Genomic DNA, 18,052 nt, shown 5'->3' on the forward strand with positions numbered 1-18,052 from the left:
GGCCAATGAAACAAACACGTTCTAAGAGACATTGAACTTTATCGACTTGTGTTTGTAGAGCTTGGTATTTTCCCCGAGAGGTTAGTTATACTAGAAACGTCTGCCCGCGGGTGGTGAGTAACCTTCCCTCCCGTGTCCTGGCGCTGACTTTTCTTGGGGGAGGTGGTATCCAGACTGAGTTTTGGTCTTTTGGTGCCTCTCCTCGGAACCTCCCCCGCCCCCTCATGATGATGGGGTTAGAGAAGCCTGTGTGAATTTCAGATGGATGTTGTTTTAGCGTGAGTATGCCCCATGCGCTATTTAGGGAGTACTTAGGATAAAGCGTATCCGTTGTTTATCCAAAATGTAAATGTCCCGCGGTGCCCTCTGTGTCACCTGCGATCCCACCCACAGTTAATAATTAAGTGTTTTCCCAGGTGTTTGCTTTTCCCATGGATCAGGTGATCACGTTACCCAAGCCCGTCATTAAGATCAAGACCTTCTTGCTGGGACTTTGGGCCTGAACTCCTAGGACATCCCGGAAGGAAGCAGGTGCCGGTGCTGCCTTTTCCCTTTCAGACCCGTCCAGTGGGTGTTGGTGGCAGACACGTCCCTGTGTGACAATCACCCCTAAGCCGATGTGAGGGCCACGGTGGGGTCCTCGTGGCCAAATGATGTCTGTGGCCGGTGGGGAAGCTGGGGACGCAGGACCCCTTCCCCTTGGTGTTGTCAGTTCTGTTCCCAGAGTCGATTTGATTGTAGCCTGGCGCAAACATCCTCAAACCACCACCATCACCGCTTTCGCTTTTCTGGAAAGAAGACCCTGGGGTCAGGCATACTTTATTGTTTAGGCCTGCGTGTCCACGACGGGTCACCAGCATGGGGTCTGCAGCTGCAACGTCACCCTGGAAAAACAACGAATTTCCAACATTTGTACATTCCAAGCTTTTGCCTCTCATCTGACCTGTCTCAAAACCACCTGCGGATCTGGAAATGTGGGCTGTTCACAGTCCTGCCCAGCAGCAGTGGCTGGAGTTTAAAGGCGGCTGACGCCTGCAGACCCGGCATGTGGCTGAGCTCTGAGCTTCCGCCAGAACTTGGCACCTCCCCGAGGCCTGCTGCCCCCCGCTCCTGTCCAGGGTTCAGCGAGTGTCCCCTGTGCCCCAGATGATGGAGGGACAGTGAGGATGGATGGAAATGCTGCATTAGCAAGAGGATGAGACGGAAAGCACGTCCGAGGGCTTTAGAGAAAATGGACGTGGTGGAAGTGGTGATCGGGGCACAATTACTTTAAAAAAATTTCAAGCCATGGTAGCTGTTTCTGGAAGCCGGACCTGGAATGCACCTGAAGGAGGCACACCAGGGCCTGGCAGGGGTGGGCCGGGGCTGTGTCTGCTCTGACCTGGCTCTCCACGCGCCCGATTCTCGAAAGCTGGCACTGAGGCCCACACTGCCGGAAGCCAATGAGCTTTCTGGGGTCCCAGCTCATCCTGCATGGGAACGCTGCCCCAGAGACCCTCACCCTAACCCCAACGACAACCCTAACCCTACCCCAACCCTAACCTCTACCACAACCCTAACCCTACCCCAACCCTAAACCCTACCCCAACCCTAACCTCTACCACAACCCTAACCCTACCCCAACCCTAAACCCTACCCCAACCCTAACCCTACCCCAACCTTAACCCTACCCCAGCCCTAACCCCTACCCCAGCCCTAACCCTACCCCAACCCTAACCCCTACCCCAACCCTACCCCTACCCCAACCCTAACCCCTACCCCAACCCTAACCCTACCCCAACCCTAAACCCTACCCCAACCCTAACCCTACCCCAACCCTAACCCCTACCCCAACTCTAACCCTACCCCAACCCTACCCCTACCCCAACCCTAACCCTACCCCACCAGCAGTCGCCCCTGCCCCTGCCCGTGCCTGGCCTCCCACGGACCTGACCGTGATCCCTCCTCATTTGGTACGGATCCCCACCTGTGATGTGATGTCCCGTCCCATTATCCCTCTGCCTGTTTTCTGCTGGTCCCTGCTGGGTTCTGAAGCAGCACAGACACGGGGTCAGGAGGGGAAGAAGCAGCTCTTCCTGGGGCAGAAGCTACTCTGTACTAACTTCCACCCATCAGGACAGAAAGAAGCCACCGAAGCCCGGAGATACTAGACCCGACACCCGCGCCCGTCCCATCCACCACTGACGTGGCCCCTCACCCCCCAGGAGGAGGCGGGGCTCATCCCTCTGTGTCTCTCTGTGCTGATGCCTAGTGATTCACAGTTACAGGCACGGACTCGGCTCCAGGCGACCCGGAGCTCTCACTCATTGCATTCAGCTGGCGGGCGTCTAAAGATAATGTCGATATTGGGGCCTCACCCAGACCAATTGAATCAGACCTTCTGGCACCACTGGTTTTGTTTTTGTTTTTAAAGATCCCAGGTAACTTCCCTGTGCAGCCAGGATGAAGAACCCCTCTTCTAGAGGATATGCTTCATAGAAACCTGGAAACCTAGTTGGAAATAATTATGTATACCCAACTGTATAATACACAATTTACATTTATATTACATTATAAAATATTATGATAATTACACACATATAATTATGTGTAATATAATAATATACAATTATTTCTATATTATAATTGTAACTGTATTACATAGTGTGTATGTAGCATGTAATTATGCCAGGCACTTACTTTTTTCCTGTATAAATGGTGAACGAGCGAATGCAGGAGTGAACGTGTTAGTAGAAGGTGCCGCCAGGCTGTCTGGGATGTTCCTGAGGTAGAACCGGGAGTATCCAGACCCTGCCCTTGGCCACAGCCCTCCCCGCCCTCTCCACGTCTTGCACTTGTACGGTTGGGAAAACATGAAGCTGAAATGACAAAGGCATTTGGCAGTGAACGCAGGAATTCCCAGGTGCCCTGAAATTTTAATGCAGAACGACACGGGTGAATTCTGGAAATTTTAATTTAAGAAGTCAGATCTCCCTGGGTGATTTGGATGATCTGCTGTTTGAGATGTTTAGCTGGGGACCCCTCACGGGTGGTTTGAAGGCAGAAGACAGAGGAGAAGGCCAGCCTGGGGGATTGGGCGGATCGGTCGTCAGGTGCACAGACTCACGGCCCGTGGGCCGGGGAGAGAGCCGGGCAGGAGGGACATCTGGCAGCATGGAGCCTCTTGGTTCCGGGAGGACCTGGGGGGGAGGGCGGGCTGGCCAGGGAGGTCGCCGCAGCTGGCTCCTGCCCCGAGCGCTGTGTGGCCACCCCCAGCAACGCCAGATTCTCCCGAGGGTCACGGTGAGCCAGAAATCTGTGTTTTCATGTGAAGCCTCTGGGTTAGGACACATTCTAAACCCTCTGCAGGCCAAACAGAACAGCATCTGGGGGCCACACTATCCCGGCCCCTTGCCCAAGGATGGTCCAGATCCTCGTGGCTGGAAGGGAGCCCCTGACCTAGTCACGGTCTTGCCTTTCCCTGGGTGAGGGTGCATTTCTAAAGGGGCTCCCGCACTTTGCCGGGCTTTGTGTGTCTGGTCAGTTGCTGCAAATGTCCAGGGACCTGGTGGACGAGCAGAGAAACACTTCCCGGGGTGTTTGCTGTCCTTCAACGCACTCTGGAAATAAACGGTGGGCGTCAGCCTTCCCAGACTGGACACTGAGTTGGCGGTGGCCGAGCTTTGTCCTACCTGGGACTTTTCTGAGGCTCCCCCCAAAATGAAACAGTGTAGGGGCCATGCACCCCAGCACCTGAGGCAGACGGGCAGGTGACCGTGTTCCTCCCTCCCCCCCTCCCCCTCCCTCCTGCTTTTCTCCCTCCTTCCTCCCTCCCCCATCCTCTCCTTCTGCTGTGAAATATTTCCAACACTGAAAGGAAAGCACAAGGAATAATGTAGCAAACATCTGTGTCCCCAGGTTTGTCGAAGTTTGGCATTCTGTCCTGTTGGCTGGAACCGAACGTTACAAGTGGCGTCACAGGCCCTGTGAACCCCTTTCTGCCCCTCCCGGCTTTAGGACTTGGTGTTTCCCATCGGTGCCTCTGCCCCGTCACTCACATCACACTCACAGTCAGTAGGCGAGTCTGCATCTTTCCCACCTTTGCGAACAAGGACACCGTGTCTGAGTGGTCCTACAGACCGATTTCCTTCCTCAGGACTACATTTGGGGTCCTGTGTGTGTAGCTGGGGTTCAAGCCTGCTCACAGCTGTGCAGTCCGTGGGAGGAAGACAGCCTGTGAGCCGGGTCACCCAGGACACCCTGGTTTTGCAGGGAACAGTCTTGGACATCTTTCCTGTGCACGTGACCTTGGCCTTTGACCTCCTTTACAGAGTCACGCAGAAGTGCAACTGCTGGTTTGGCACGTTTGTTCCCCACCAGCACCCCCGGGTCGCACTGGCTTTTATCCGAACCTTTCTGGACCCCTGCCCATAGAGCTGGGGGTGTGCCCGTGGGCTGCCTGCTCCCCAGTTCTGTCCTGCTAACAGCCGTGGTCCAAGGTGGCAGTTGGCCTCCTGACCCGGGTCCTTGATGGGGATCTTTGAACTTTCATTGCGCTTGATGGTAAGGAAGCTGCCCTCCCAGCCTCCACGGGCTCTTGGGGACTCCCGAGCCTCCCCCGTCAGCCTGCCCACGACTTTGGATTCTGCTGCACTCCTGGGCCTGGAGATTATCTCATTTCTGAGCCTGGCCCTGCGGGCTGGGTCTGTTTTTACACGATACCTATCATTGCTGTGTTTGAAGCAGAGGGCGTTATTATAGCAGGAGCTCAGCACCCTTCTGACCTGAAGCCTGCATCTCTTCCCTTCCTGCTGCTCTGTCCTCCAGGAAAAACAAAGGGAGCCTTTTCTCTTACCTCGGAACGTTTCAAACTGCCCCACTGCCCCTTTGGTTAATCCCCGTAGGCTGTGGTCATGGCCACAGAGAGTCAGGGCTCCTTTTAAATGCTGGGTTTCCAAGCACCGGGGCAGACAGGGCTCACGGGGCCCCCACTGGGTCCTGGCGGCCTCCTGGCTCGAGCGCTGGACAACGAGTCACTCTGCCTGTGATCACGTCCACAAACGTGGGAGCCTGCCTCACTCAGATGCCCCCGGGTTCTTTCTTCAATTTCCCCCAAAGTTTGTTTTCCTTCTCCCCCTCCGTGTAGACACAAACAGCCATGCCGCGCAGCCCGACATCCAGCGAGGACGAGATGGCCCAGAGCTTCTCCGACTCTTCGGAGGAATCGGACTCAGACAGCTCCAAGGAAGAGACCATCTATGACACCATCCGGGCCACAGCGGAGAAGCCGGGCGGCGCCAGGACGGAGGAGAGCCAGGGCAACACACTGGTGCTGCGAATTGTCATCGAGGACCTGCAGCAGACGGTGAGCCTGCGCCCGGGTCAGCGTCAGGCGTGACCTGAGCTCCAGATGCCTCTGGGCCCCTCTGCCCGGCCGGTCCCTGTGGCCCACGCGTTGGGCTCCTGCCCCCTCCCCGCCGAGCCCCCCGCCCCTCCTGGTGGTCCCGACCACCTCCCGCTCCGTCCTCTTCGTGCACTGCCAGCAGCACCTGCTGCCTGCAGGGCCGGAGGCCAAGCCTCGGGGGCACAGAGACCAGCCTTGCAGCAGCAACGCGCACGGTGGGCGCCTTAGCAGGCGGGCTGCCAGCACTCAGGAGGGCCCTGCCTCTTCCCCTGCCGCTCTGTGCTCCCCACTTCCTGGGGTGTGCAAGCTGTGTCCAGTGTGCCCTTCCCCGCGCTGCCTGTTGGCCACGTCCTAGCTGTCCCTGGAGGCCCAGGCCCAATGCTGTTTGCAGTATCGCCCACGAGGAAGACCGTCGTTCTGGGGTGAACGTGCGTGAGGTACCTGGGGGTGCAGGAGAAGGGTCTTCCCGGCCGTGGTTCCATTTCAGCGGGGCCTCAGAAGATGGAGGAGGGTTTCCCTCGGGCGCGGGGATGGCAGGTGACAGGGACGCACGCGGAAGCCTGGAGGGGGTGCACCTGGCAGTGGGGTACAGTGTGGCGGGGGACCCATTGGGCTGGGCTGGGCTGGACTTGAACGCCCCGAGGACACTGTCCAGGGTCTGGCTACTGGGTACGGCGTCTGGGCCAGCGGGGAGGCTGAGGTGGGTCGGGGGACCCAGGAGGGCTTTCTGGAGGCCGGCAGATGGCAGACCCACAGTCAGGCTGAGTGGGCACCTCTGGCTGGGAATTCTTGTCTCTCGGATGTAGACGGCCTCTGGGGCGCTCTGGAAGGGGGGTCGGGTGTGCCATGTCCAGCCTTTGTACTTGAAGGCCCTGATGGGGAAGGGGCCGCGCTTGGGATCAGAGGGACTTGGCCGCGGGTGGGGGGGGGGGGAGGCTCACTGCGCCACCACCTGGCCATTTGGTGCAGGTACATCACGTGGCCTCTGACCCGGGACCTCATCTCCTGGTGCCCCGGGGGTCTAATGAGTAGGTTTGGTGCCTCGGGGGTGGGGTCTCTGCTCTCCCAGGAGACCTCTGCTCGTGGTCTCCCCCGGCCCTGCTCTCTGGGGAGGGGCCCTATGTGGGCTGAGGGTGCTGTGCTGCTGACACCGGTCATCTAAGAGTGAGGCCAGACTGCCCTACCTTCTAGGGAGAGCTCAGGGCGACCTGAACCCCAGAATGAATCCAGCAAAGTGGCTGTCCTGGCATTCAGCTCTTCCTTTTTTTTTTTTAAGATTTTTATTTTTTTTGAAGTGGACCATTTTTTTTAAAGTCTTTATTGAATTTGTTACAATATTGCTTGTGTTCTGTGTTTCGGTTGTTTGGCCCAGAGGCATGTGGGATCCTAGCTCCCTGACCAGGGATCGAACCCACATCCCCCTGCAGTGGAAGGTCCCAACCACTGGACCGCCAGGGAAGTCCCAGCTCTTCTCTCTTCCATGTCATTTAACATCTCTTATAAAAGTTAACAAGATTATTATAAAAACTTCGTCATATGGAAAAGCACAGATGCCAGTGCCAGAAGTGGTTGTCAGTAACATTTAATGAACATTTCAGACGTGTCTCTCTAAAGGGTTACAGGTAACGGGTGGCCGTGTACGGATAGAAATACGTGGGTAAGCCTCAAAGTACACACGCTGTTAATAAATCAACATCATTATGATGATTTCATTTGACTCTAAAAGGAGAAAAAGTCCGTGAAGGAAATGCTGAACTTTAGTTATTTTATTTTATTTTATTTTTTGCCATAAGGGAGACTGTTTCCAAATGAATCTGTAAACTTAAAAGAAACAATTACAAAACACTGGAAGGCTGAAATCTTTACTTGTCATTTTTGATTACAGCTTTTTGCCTCCTTTTTTATTGCTGTAAGACACTTAGTGTTCTCTCCTTGTATTGTTTGGGGTGGATTAAGCTGATAGCTGTGCTAAACAGACCTCCAGATCTCAGGCACTTGACCCATAGATGCTTTATTTCTCGGTCCACTGGGAATTGGCAGGAATGAAGAGGTGGCGGTGGCAGTTCTGATCCATGCAGCCATTCAGGGACTCAGGCTCCTCCAGCCAGGTAGTGGGGACACGCCCTGGCCTCTGGAGTTCTCTCCCGGGTCTCCTGTATCTGCTCAGAGGGTGAGGCAGGGAAAAGAGATAACCCATGGACCACGTCTCTCCTCCCACCTTCCCTCACGTCCTCCACAGGCTGCACCTGACCTCAAGCACCTGACCACAGAGGGGGCTGAGGAATGTAGTTTAGCTCTGAACCTGGGAAGGAAAAGGTCACAGTGTGTGGAGAACAGGCAGCTGTTTGCACGTGCACACACATGCACACACATGCACGTGTACACGCGCAGCCTCTCCTCCCCACCCCCCGACTCTTGTTGGTGTCGAGCTCTCTGCACGTGGCCACTGTCCACCCAATGTAACGCGCATCCTGCTGCAGCTCTCAGAGCCCCGGCATTCCTCAGGCCCTCTTCCAGGGTCACTTCTCATTGCTGGGTGGACAGTGGCCTTCTCGTCACAGCTCTTCATTTCATTCCACCTCTTAAGTGGATGGAGTTGACTGTCCAGGGTTTTTTCAGGAAGAGGTCCTGGGGGCAGTGCTTCCGCAGTGAACGGCCCACTGATCTCATCACTGGCGGTCGGGATGCTCTTTGACGTCTCCTTGATCCAGGGAGGCCTGGGCCGTCATCCGCAGGTGGCACACAGGTGAGGATCCTGCGAGCCTCTGGTTGCATCTTCATCTGCGGATCAGTATGCAGCCTTGTTGTAGGTGTGTTTCTGTGTGAAGAATGTTACTTAATACATAGAGCTGACTCGTTATTAACACCGAGCTCACGGCCAGCAGCCTGTAACTCACGCCTGGATGCAGCTCAGCTGACACGTGATTTCTCCCAGAGGCACGTCACAGCCTTTTCACCTATGGACACCAGACCCCACTTCAGCATTGTGCCCAGGGACCACTTTAAACAGCAAAATCAGCAACAGAGAGCACAGAAATGCAAACACGGAGCACTGAATAGACTAGGATAAGGACACTTGTTTACAAGATCACAGCTGACACAGAAGGCAGCAGGTCCTCTGTTCAAACTCAGCTGGGAACGGGCACGTCTGTGCTTTGTCTGTAAGCGGTCACAGAGGTGCCACAAGAATTGATTTGAGGTTCCCAGTAAATTTCAGCAAGTAGGCAAGTTCCCAGATACGGAATCTGCAAATAACAAGCGTCAGCGATGTGCTTGAAACCGTCGGCTTGCGTGCGGTTTTCCTGTGGGATCTCTGAGTCAGTTCCCGCCCCACGTTGCCCCAGATCTGCAGGGATGTTGTTCCGTGGTCCGCTTGCCCTGAACTCACTTTGGACACGCCTTGTCGGGGACTTGGTGTTTTTCTTTACTGGATTCCTAAAGAATCAGTTTTAGTTACTAGACCAGGAAGTGTTTGGTGCTGGCCATTCTGTGTTTCCTGGAAAAGCTTCTGATCTGCAGATGCTGCTTGTGCACTCTGCTTCGCAGATTTTTCCTTTTCTCTCCTCCCCTCTGGGGGAAGCGTTCTCTGTTTCAGAGACAAAATTGCTCTTTTCTTAAATTGAAGTAGAGTTGATTTACAGTGTTGTGTTAGTGTCACGTGTACAGCAAAGTGATTCAGTTATACATATGCATATATATCTATTCTTTTTCAAATTCTTTTCCATTATAGGTTATTATGAGATATTGAGCATAGTTCCCTGTGCTATACAGTAGGTTCTTGTTTATCTATTTTATATATAGTGATATGTATCTGTTAATGCCAAACTTCTAATTTATCCCTCCCCCCCCTTTCCCCTTGGGTAACCATATGTTTTCTATGTCTGTGAGTCTCTTCCTGTTTTATAAATAAGTTCATTTGTGTCATATTTTAGATTCCACATATAAGCGATATATTTGTCTTTCTCTGTCTGACTTACTTCAATTAGTATGATAATCTCTAGGTCCATCCATGTTGCTGCAAATGACATTATTTCGTTCTCTTTTATGGCTGAGTAGTATTCCTGTGTGTGTGTGTGTGTGTGTGTGTGTGTGTGTGTGTGTGTGTGTACCAAATCTTCTTTTTTTTTTTGTGGTACGCGGGCCTCTCACTGTTGTGGCCTCTCCTGTCACGGAGCACAGGCTCTGGACGTGCAGGCTCAGCAGCCATGGCTCACGGGCCCAGCCGCTCCGCGGCATGTGGGATCTTCCCGGACCGGGGCATGAACCCATGTCCCCTGCATCGGCAGGCGGTGGACTCTCAACCACTGCGCCACCAGGGAAGCCCCTCAAATCTTCTTTATCCATTCATCTGTCAATGGACACTTATGTTGCTTCCATGTCATGAGTGTTGTAAATAGTGCTGCAATGAACGTTGGGATACATGTATCTTTTTGAATTATGGTTTTCTCAGCGTATATGCCCAGGAGTGGGATTGTAGGATCATCTGGTAACTCTGTTTTCAGTTTTTTCAGGAACCTCCATGCTGTTCTCCAGAGTGGGGACACGGTTGCTCTCATATGGGCTCTTCCTTCTCTGGTTCTGTCCTCTTTTCTCTGATTGCTTTGATCACCTGGCGTTTTCCCTGTTTGTTCTTTCTTTACGGTATCTTCAGGTGCGTCCATTCTGTCCTGTGCCTTCTGATTTATCACCGTCCTGTTGTTTTGCCTTCCCATTTGTTTTCATAGCCCTGTGCTCGCTGTTTTGGAAGATTATTCTTTTGAGTTATTTGTTTGTAGAGTTGGTTTCACGACTTCTTATTTTCCTCCTTAGCATGAATTACTGAGATCTTTCTTCTTCCTAATCGGGGTATATTTTCATCCAGAACAGATGAACCAGGTGTCTGAGTTTTGCATGCCGTCCTTCTTCCTTTTCGCCGTTTCTTTCCCCGTAACGTCTCTGTTATTTCTTTACTGTTTCTCCTGACCTGTTCCTGTGGTTTTCAGTGACTTGCTATTCTTTGTTGTGGTCACGAGAGTGAGTCAGGCTTGGGGGTCTGTCTCTTGGCTCTTTTAGGCGCAAAGGCCCAGGTGTGGGGAGTGTTGAGTCTTTTTAGGAGGTCCAAGCTCTTTCTTCGGACACTTTTCTGGTGCAGGGAGCTGTCCCGTCCTCGTGCATGGACAGCCCCAGCCCTCGGAGCGCCCCCAGTGAGCAAGCAGCCCTTCCTGGGGGGTCTCCTTTTGTCTCCCCAGCCCTTGCCCAGTCAGAGGAGAGAAGAGAGAAGGGCCCGTGCCCGCGTCTGTCCAGGTTTGAGTGTACTGATGCAGAATGTCTGGAGTTTTGCCCCTGCCGCTGCCGCTTCCGGGAATGAAGGTTGGGAGTTTTCCCCTGGAGGATTCAGTTTCTCTGGGGTGTACGAGAAGGATGTTTATGGCCTTAGTTGTGCCTATTTTCCACTTTGGGTGCTTTTGGGGGTGGCTTTCATTATTTGGGGTCACCTGGCTTCACCTCTTCTCGGCCCCTGGGTGCTGCACTGCTCGTCCAAAGACCCTCCCTGGTGGGGACCTGGGTGACCCCCGCCAGCCCGGCATGGACCTGTCCTCACGCTGCAGGGTTTAACCCTTTGAGCCCCTGAATTCTGTTACTGTTTATCGATGCTGGAGGGGTTCGGGGGACTGGAGAAGCACTCCCCTCCGATTTCAGACCCCAGACGCAAATGGGAAGGTGGAGGAAGGGGGGATGATGTGTCCCTTCCGCACCCGTCGCCCCAGATGGGTTGCCCGTGTGCCCGGGGCCGGTACTGAAGGTCTCTGAGGCCGGCGCCCGGCTCCCCTGCAGGTGTGAAGTGAGCCTCGCAGGCTGGGCTCACAAATGTCTGTGACCTCGAGGGCTGTCCCTGCTCAAAGCCTGTCTGTCTGAACAGTCCACCCCAGGGGGCACTTACCATCACAACAGGGAGAGAGGCCGTCTGCCAGCCTGGCTGCTGGGAGGCTCCGAGGGCAGCCAGGCCAGGGTGTGGGACGTCATCGAAGGTTGTCACAGGCCAACTGACGGTGAGTGGCCCGGAAGGTACTCTGTCCTCAGGCCACAGGCTTTGGGGACCTGTCGGGAGTTGCTGATGGAGAAACACCTGTTCTGCAGGCCCAGAATTACCAAAATTCTTCCCGAAAGGAAGATCCTCCCAGGGGTTTGGTCTCTACTCCCAGGAGCATAACTGTTTCCAGAACCTTCTGAGGACCACCTCTCTTCTCTTCACTTTGTCCAACACAAAGAAAGGTCCTGGAGCCTGAGACTGGCAGTCTCGCGGGTGTGAGCGCTCAGGACAGTGGCCATTCTTCCCGCCGGAAGGCCCTTGCCAGGGTGAGTCCTGGAGCCGGGGGCTCGAGACGGGCCTGGACTCCTGCCCAGAGGATTCGTGGAGCTGCGAGGCAGGTTCATCAGCCCAGTGCCCGCTCACGGCTTCTCCAGAAGCTCACGTGGAGGTCCCTCTTCTGCCCCAGGTGGAAGAGGTTCCCTCTGTAACCGAAAGTGGGGTCCAGCCGCTCGCTGCTCTAAAGCCAATAAAGGGGCAAGGTTGGTGGAAAGGAAAGTTTGCTTTATTGCGGAGGCTGGCAACCTGGGTGGGACAGGGCAGGTGTCCACAGGCCAGCTACCCTCTCCGACAGTCAGTGGGCAAGAGCTTTTTTTTTTGCTGTTGCGGGTAGGAGTTTATTAATTAATTAATTTATTTTTGCTGTGTTGGGTCTTCGTTTCTGTGCAAGGGTTTTCTCTAGTTGTGGCAAGCGGGGGCCACTCTTCATCGCGGTCCGCGGGCCTCTCACTATCGCGACCTCTCTTGTTGCGGAGCACAGGCTCCAGACGCACAGGCTCAGTAGTTGTGGCTCACGGGCCTAGTTGCTCCGCGGCATGTGGGATCCTCCCAGACCAGGGCTCGAACCCGTGTCCCCTGCATTGGTAGGCAGATTCTCAACCACTGTGCCACCAGGGAAGCCCCAAGAGCTTTTATAGATGGAGGAAGAAACAGCACAGTCAGCTCTGACGGTCATCTTGACATTGGTCATGCGGTGGTCTGATCAGCGTCATCTTGACTGTTTTAAGGACAGTTAATGTTCAGTTCCAGGATGGGTTTGTTCCCATTTCCTTGAGACCAGTCCTCGGAATTGTGGCAGCTTATGTCACAGCTACAGTCTGGTCACCATGTAATTAAGTTCTTCCACCTGGTGGGTTTCCGTATCTAAAATAGCTCAAAGGACATGGCTCAGAATATTATCTCTAGCCCTTGAGGAGGAACTAAAGGTCCTTGACTTTGCTTAATGGCTGAACTATTATTATTTGGGCTCCTCTGACTGTTTTCCTTTGTTTCTGCATTTTCTCACCTCTCTGATTAAACCTATTGTTTGGCTAACAGACGAAAGGCCGGCAGAGGACATGGCGGGCGGGGGGAAAGGCCATAGGGTCCTGCTCCGGTTCACCTCCCCAGGTGGGGTCTGGACCTGCTTCTCCTGAGTGATTGCTGTTTCTGCATCTCAGTGGGACTGGAGTGTTGAACCGTGGATGGAGAGTCTCTGGCAGTACTGATACTCCTTCCAGGAAGGCTCCCCGGGGGCCCCCGCACGCGCCGATGAGCAGAGTCCCGGGTGGGTGGGTGGGTGTGCAGGCCACGCGGGGATGACAGGTGGGGTGGGCTCTGGAGTGTGGCAGGAGGGCCTTCCTTGTGCTTTGCTGGAGCATCGCAGAGGCACAAGGCGCTTACGGTGGGGTTGAGCTCTGGCAGCCGTAGGTAAACTTGGCCTTTTAAGCAAGATACACGAGGCAAAATCAATAGAAACTATATAGCTCTTGTGTGATTTCTATTTGGGAGCACAGCAAACGGGGAAGTGGGGACAGAGCTGGCACCAGTCCCCTTTCCAAGCCTCCCCGAATGTCACGTCACAAGGACGGCGCAGAGGAGAACAGAAGCGGACGGGATCCCCCTGGGTGTGTACAGCATCCGCCCCCACGCCCACCTCCACCCAGGGGTTGGCACCGAGTGGCTGCAGGGAAGCTGTCGGTCCACGTGTCTGTCCCCACGACCCGTCTGAGCCAGTTAACGGAGGTGCAGGAGCCTGGCCCACCTGGCAGAGGCTTCTGGAAGATGCCTTTTTGCTTTAATCGATGCTTCCATTTATTAGATAACTGTGTCTTCGAGTTTATTTCATTGAGGAAGGAGCATCTCAGCTGCTCTCCTGACCCCTCAGCCGCAATTTGTTTCTGTCCACCCGTTCCTCTCTCCCTCAAATTTCTCCCCGAGAGCAGCAGCCCGTAGCATCCCCGATCCCCGCCGCATCCTTCATCCCCACTGCATCCCCGCCTTGCCTGCCTCCCCCGCCCTGACGCCCACACCAGCTGACCAGAGTGCCCCCCACCCCACCCCGATCCATCACTTGCCTCCAGTCGGGCTGTCAGGGTTGCTCCACCCAAGTGGCCTTGGGTCCCCTGGCTCATCACTGAGAATCAAAGCAGAACTCCAAGAGCACAGAGGGCTCACTTCCTCCTCCTTCAGGGTTTTAAATCCTTATCCTGTTGCCGCAGACGACCGTCATATTTGCTTTTTATATCTGAGGCTTCCCTGGTTTTTGAATATGAGGAGGACTTTGCCTGTCCTATCCGTTTTTGAGCCCATCTCCTCCTCCAGTAGCTGAGAATCCAGCCCCGACGGCTGGCCTCTCACTCTGCAAAGACCAGGAGGTGGGCATGCATCGTGAGAGAAGGTTCTGGAAGGCCTGTGCAGGAGTGGCTCGTCACGTTGAGAAGCTCCGTCGGAGCACACGGCTGGGCGCGTGTTCAGTCCATCACTCTGGGCCCCTCGGGAGGTGAGAGTCTCCTTCTGGGAGTTAATTGCAGCCTCTGAATTCCACTCCCAGAAGGTTTGTCGTTGACTGCGAAGGACGCATCTTTCCAGAGGGAATATGGTGGGTTGGGTGGACCCTCTGCCATGTTCTCTGGACATCCAGGCACTGGGCGAATGGAGGGCAGGAGGCTTGGGCCGAGGAAGCCCAGGTTGGCCGAGCCTGGCCCCTGCAGCCTGGCCCTCCCGGGCTCACTCCTGCCTGGGTTTGTCTCACATTCAGACAGGATTCCTTCTCCTGGGATCCCTCCGCCGCTCCCTCATCCCTCCACCTCTACTCATGTCTCACAGCAACCAAGCTCCGCAAGGCCTCCCTGACCCTCCGGCTGGCGGGAGGTCCTGTTACCACGTCTGTCCAACGCCATCCTAACCACGGCCACGCCTCCAGCTCGACCTCCCGTCTGGGGCCTGGACCTCGTCTCTCCCTTGACATCTCCTCTGAAAGCTCAGAGGCCCCTCGACTCACATGGTCCGGAGCAGATGCCATGACGCTTTGCTTCTTCCCTCTGACCCCACAGCTGGCCCCGCTGGTTTCCCTCTCTTGGCCAGTGGTTACATTAAAAACCCAGCTCTACCGAGGTGTGATGTACAAGCCGTGAAGCTCACGCATCTTAAGGGCCCCGTCCAATGGTTTTCAGTAAGTCTGCTGAGTTGCCCGGCCACCTCGGTCTGGACTCTTCCCATCACCACCTTGTGCCTGTTTGCATTTCCTCCTCGTCCCCGCTTCTAGCCCTGACAGCCACTAACCGTGTTCTGTCTGCATGGAGCCCCCTCTTCTGCACCACCCACGTGAGCAGGTCACCTGCGGTGTGGCCTTCTTTGACCCAGCGTCATGGGAGGGAGGTTCGTCCACGTCGTGGCATCTGTCTGTTTTTTCCTTTTCATCGCCGGGTAGTAGCCCATCGTGTGGCTGAATCCATTCCCCGGTTGATGGCCAGTTGGGTGGTTCCCACTTTGGGCTGTGAACCTTCTCTGATTCTGTTGTCTGAGCCAGAACCCAGGAGTTATCCCGAGCATTCCATTGCCCCTCAACCAATCCGCTCCCGAGTCCTGCCCTTTGACCTTCTGAATCCCTTTGCACCCGTGTCACTCCCTCCCCACCCCAGCCCTGTCTCTGCCATCTTCCTCCTGGACCAGGGGAGCTGCAGACCCCTCTTTCCTCTCAGCAGTTTTCCGCACAGTGCTAAAAGCAGTTGTTTTTAATGCGAACCCGGTTGCCTCTTTGTTGTAGACCACCCCCCGTCCAGGAGTCTTACTGTTCTTAGAATAAGATCAAATGCACAAACTTATTTACAAAACAGATATAGAGTCACAGATGTAGAAAAGAAACTTACGGTTACCAAGGGGAAAGCAGGGTGGAGGGATAAATTGGGAGATTGGGATTAACATATACACACTACTATATATAAAATAGATAATCAACAAGGACCTGCTTTGTAGCACAGGGAACTCTACCCGATACTCTGTAGTAACCTATATGGGAAAAGAATCTAAAGTTTTTCTTTATTTTTGACTGCGTTGGGTCTTTGTTGCTGCACGTGGGCTTTCTCTAGTTGCGGCGAGCAGGGGCTACTCTTCGTTGCGGTGCACGGGCTTCTCATTGCGGTGGCTTCTCGTTGCGGAGCACAGGCTCTAGGCACGCAAGCTTCAGTAGTTGCGGCACGTGGGCTCATTAGCTGTGGCTTGCGGCTCTGGAGCACGGGAGTTGTGGCTCACGGGCTTAGTTGCTCCGCGGCATGTGGGATCCTCCCGGACCAGGGATCGAGCCGTGTTCCCTGCATTGGCAGGTGGATTCTTAACCACTGTGCCACCAGGGAAGTCCTGGGAAAAGAATCTAAAGAAGAGTGGGTATATGTATATGTATAAATGAATCACTTTGCTATACACCTGAAACTAACACAACGTTGTAAATCAACTATATGCCAATAAAAATTAATTAAAAAAAGAGGATCAAATGCTAGACGTTTTATGAATTCATCTCCGCCCTCGCCTGCTGAGGTGACATCTGAGCTGAGCCCCAGGTGATGAGAGGTTGGCTTAAGGATCTTTGCCCAGAACATTCCGGGCAGAGGGTCGCCCGAGCGGCATGCCTGAGCTGGGAATGAACTTGGTTGGCAAGTCAGAGCAGCGGGGAAGGCCGAGGCCGCCGGCTGGGCGGGTGCACAGGGCGGAGGGCGGTGGGTAGGGGCCGAGGCGAGGGGGCGTGATTCCCCCTGAAGAACAGTGGGAGTTTTGGAGAGGTTTGGCACAGAGCCTGTGACCTCGTTTATAGTTGAAAGGGGACCCTGGCTTCTCTCGGGGGAGGAGGGAGGGGCGCAGAAGCAGGTAGGAGGCCCCTGCAGGAGTCCAGCGGGTAGGGGGTGTTGGAGGCTGGGGCCGGGGGTGGCGGGAGAAGGTGGAGACGGGGACAGGTTCCTGATGACAAGGTCGAGGTCATCAGAGCACATGTGGCCCTTGCAGGAGATTGTGCTCTGACCAAGCAAAGGGTCCTTAAGGGTGACTTGTATCAACACCCTGCCTGCGTCTTTGCAGTTTCTCAGCACAGGAACAAAAAAAGACTCTGTTTCTTTTAAAGATTGAGATGTAATTCACATACCATACACTTTGCCCATTGAAAGTGTACAATTCAGTGGATTTTTTTTTAACATCTTTATTGGAATATAATTGCTTTACAATGGTGTGTTAGTTTCTGCTTTATAACAAAGTGAATCAGTTATACACATACATATATCCCCATATCTCCTCCCTCTTGTGTCTCCCTCCCTCCCACCCTCCCTATCCCACCCCTCCAGGCGGTCACAAAGCACCGAGCTGATCTCCCTGTGCTATGCGGCTGCTTCCCACTCAGAGTGAAGTAAGTCAGAAAGAGAAAAACAAATACCGTATGCTAACACATATATATGGAATCTAAGAAAAAAAAAGTTCAGTGGATTTTAGTAAATTCACAGGTGAGGGTACCCACCACCGCAGTCAATCTTAGAACATTTCATCATCCCAGAAGGAAACCCCGCGCCTGTTAGCAGGCGTCCCCATACCCCTCCCCCAGTCCCTGGCGACCACTATCTGCTCTCTGTCTCGATGGATCTGCCTGTTGTGGACGTTCCGCGTCAGTGGGATCAGGTGATGTGTGGCCTGGGAGGCAGCTCATATCTACTCACTCTTGTCGTCAGCTTCTCCTGTTGGAGGCAAGCCCATCCCCCAGGTCTTCCCCTGAAAACAACGCTTATCCCATTGGTGCCTTGTAAATGTCTCCATTAAATGGCCTCACGGGTCACCCAGTAGCCCAGGCAACGCAGAGGTGAGAAACTCTTGCATCAAAATGTTCTTTCGTCTTTTGTTCTGCCATTTTGTTTTCAGATTTTCCTGTCCCAGATTTTCCTTTCTCGCCTGCTTGTTTGCTGACCACAGGGAAACTTGTTTGGGATTTTAGACTTGATTAGAAAAGTAGTTGTACATGACCCTGACTTGAGTACATCTTCTGCCCTAAAAAAGTCATCGACGAGGACTCAATGGGCAGAAGGTGGTAACGGTGACAATGTTCTTCCTTCGGGAACTTGGTTTATGGCGGTGGAGTGAGGCCCAGGGCCGACTCCAGTTCAGCCAGGGAAGCCCCCAAGGGGCCGCGGAATGCCTTAGGTTCCAGATCGGTGTATCTTTTGTTCATTGAGAGAAAATTTGAAATATAGGAAAAATACAAAGAATAATATCATACATACCAGCTTTATTGTTTATTATGTAGAATTGACAGTGGTTAACATTTTGTCTTTTTTCAATCACAGGGTTAAAATGTTTCTGATACAGCTCAA

General features: G+C 54.0%; 1 protein-coding gene across 5 annotated transcripts in view; it reads left to right on the top strand.

Annotated features, from left to right (window-relative positions):
- SHANK2 (SH3 and multiple ankyrin repeat domains 2) overlaps nucleotides 1-18,052 on the top strand; it is a 548,806-nt gene that overhangs the window by 79,717 nt on the left and 451,037 nt on the right. For all 5 annotated transcript variants that reach the window (XM_067747966.1, XM_067747967.1, XM_067747965.1 and 2 more), the window contains exon 3: nucleotides 5,126-5,344. In XM_067747966.1, coding sequence (XP_067604067.1) covers nucleotides 5,138-5,344 — 207 coding nt within the window. In that variant the 5' untranslated portion in view covers nucleotides 5,126-5,137. The remainder of the gene's footprint in view (nucleotides 1-5,125; nucleotides 5,345-18,052) is intronic.

Source organism: Pseudorca crassidens, chromosome 9 (genome assembly GCF_039906515.1).
Source record: "Pseudorca crassidens isolate mPseCra1 chromosome 9, mPseCra1.hap1, whole genome shotgun sequence".
NCBI classification, from domain to species: Eukaryota; Metazoa; Chordata; class Mammalia; order Artiodactyla; family Delphinidae; genus Pseudorca; species Pseudorca crassidens.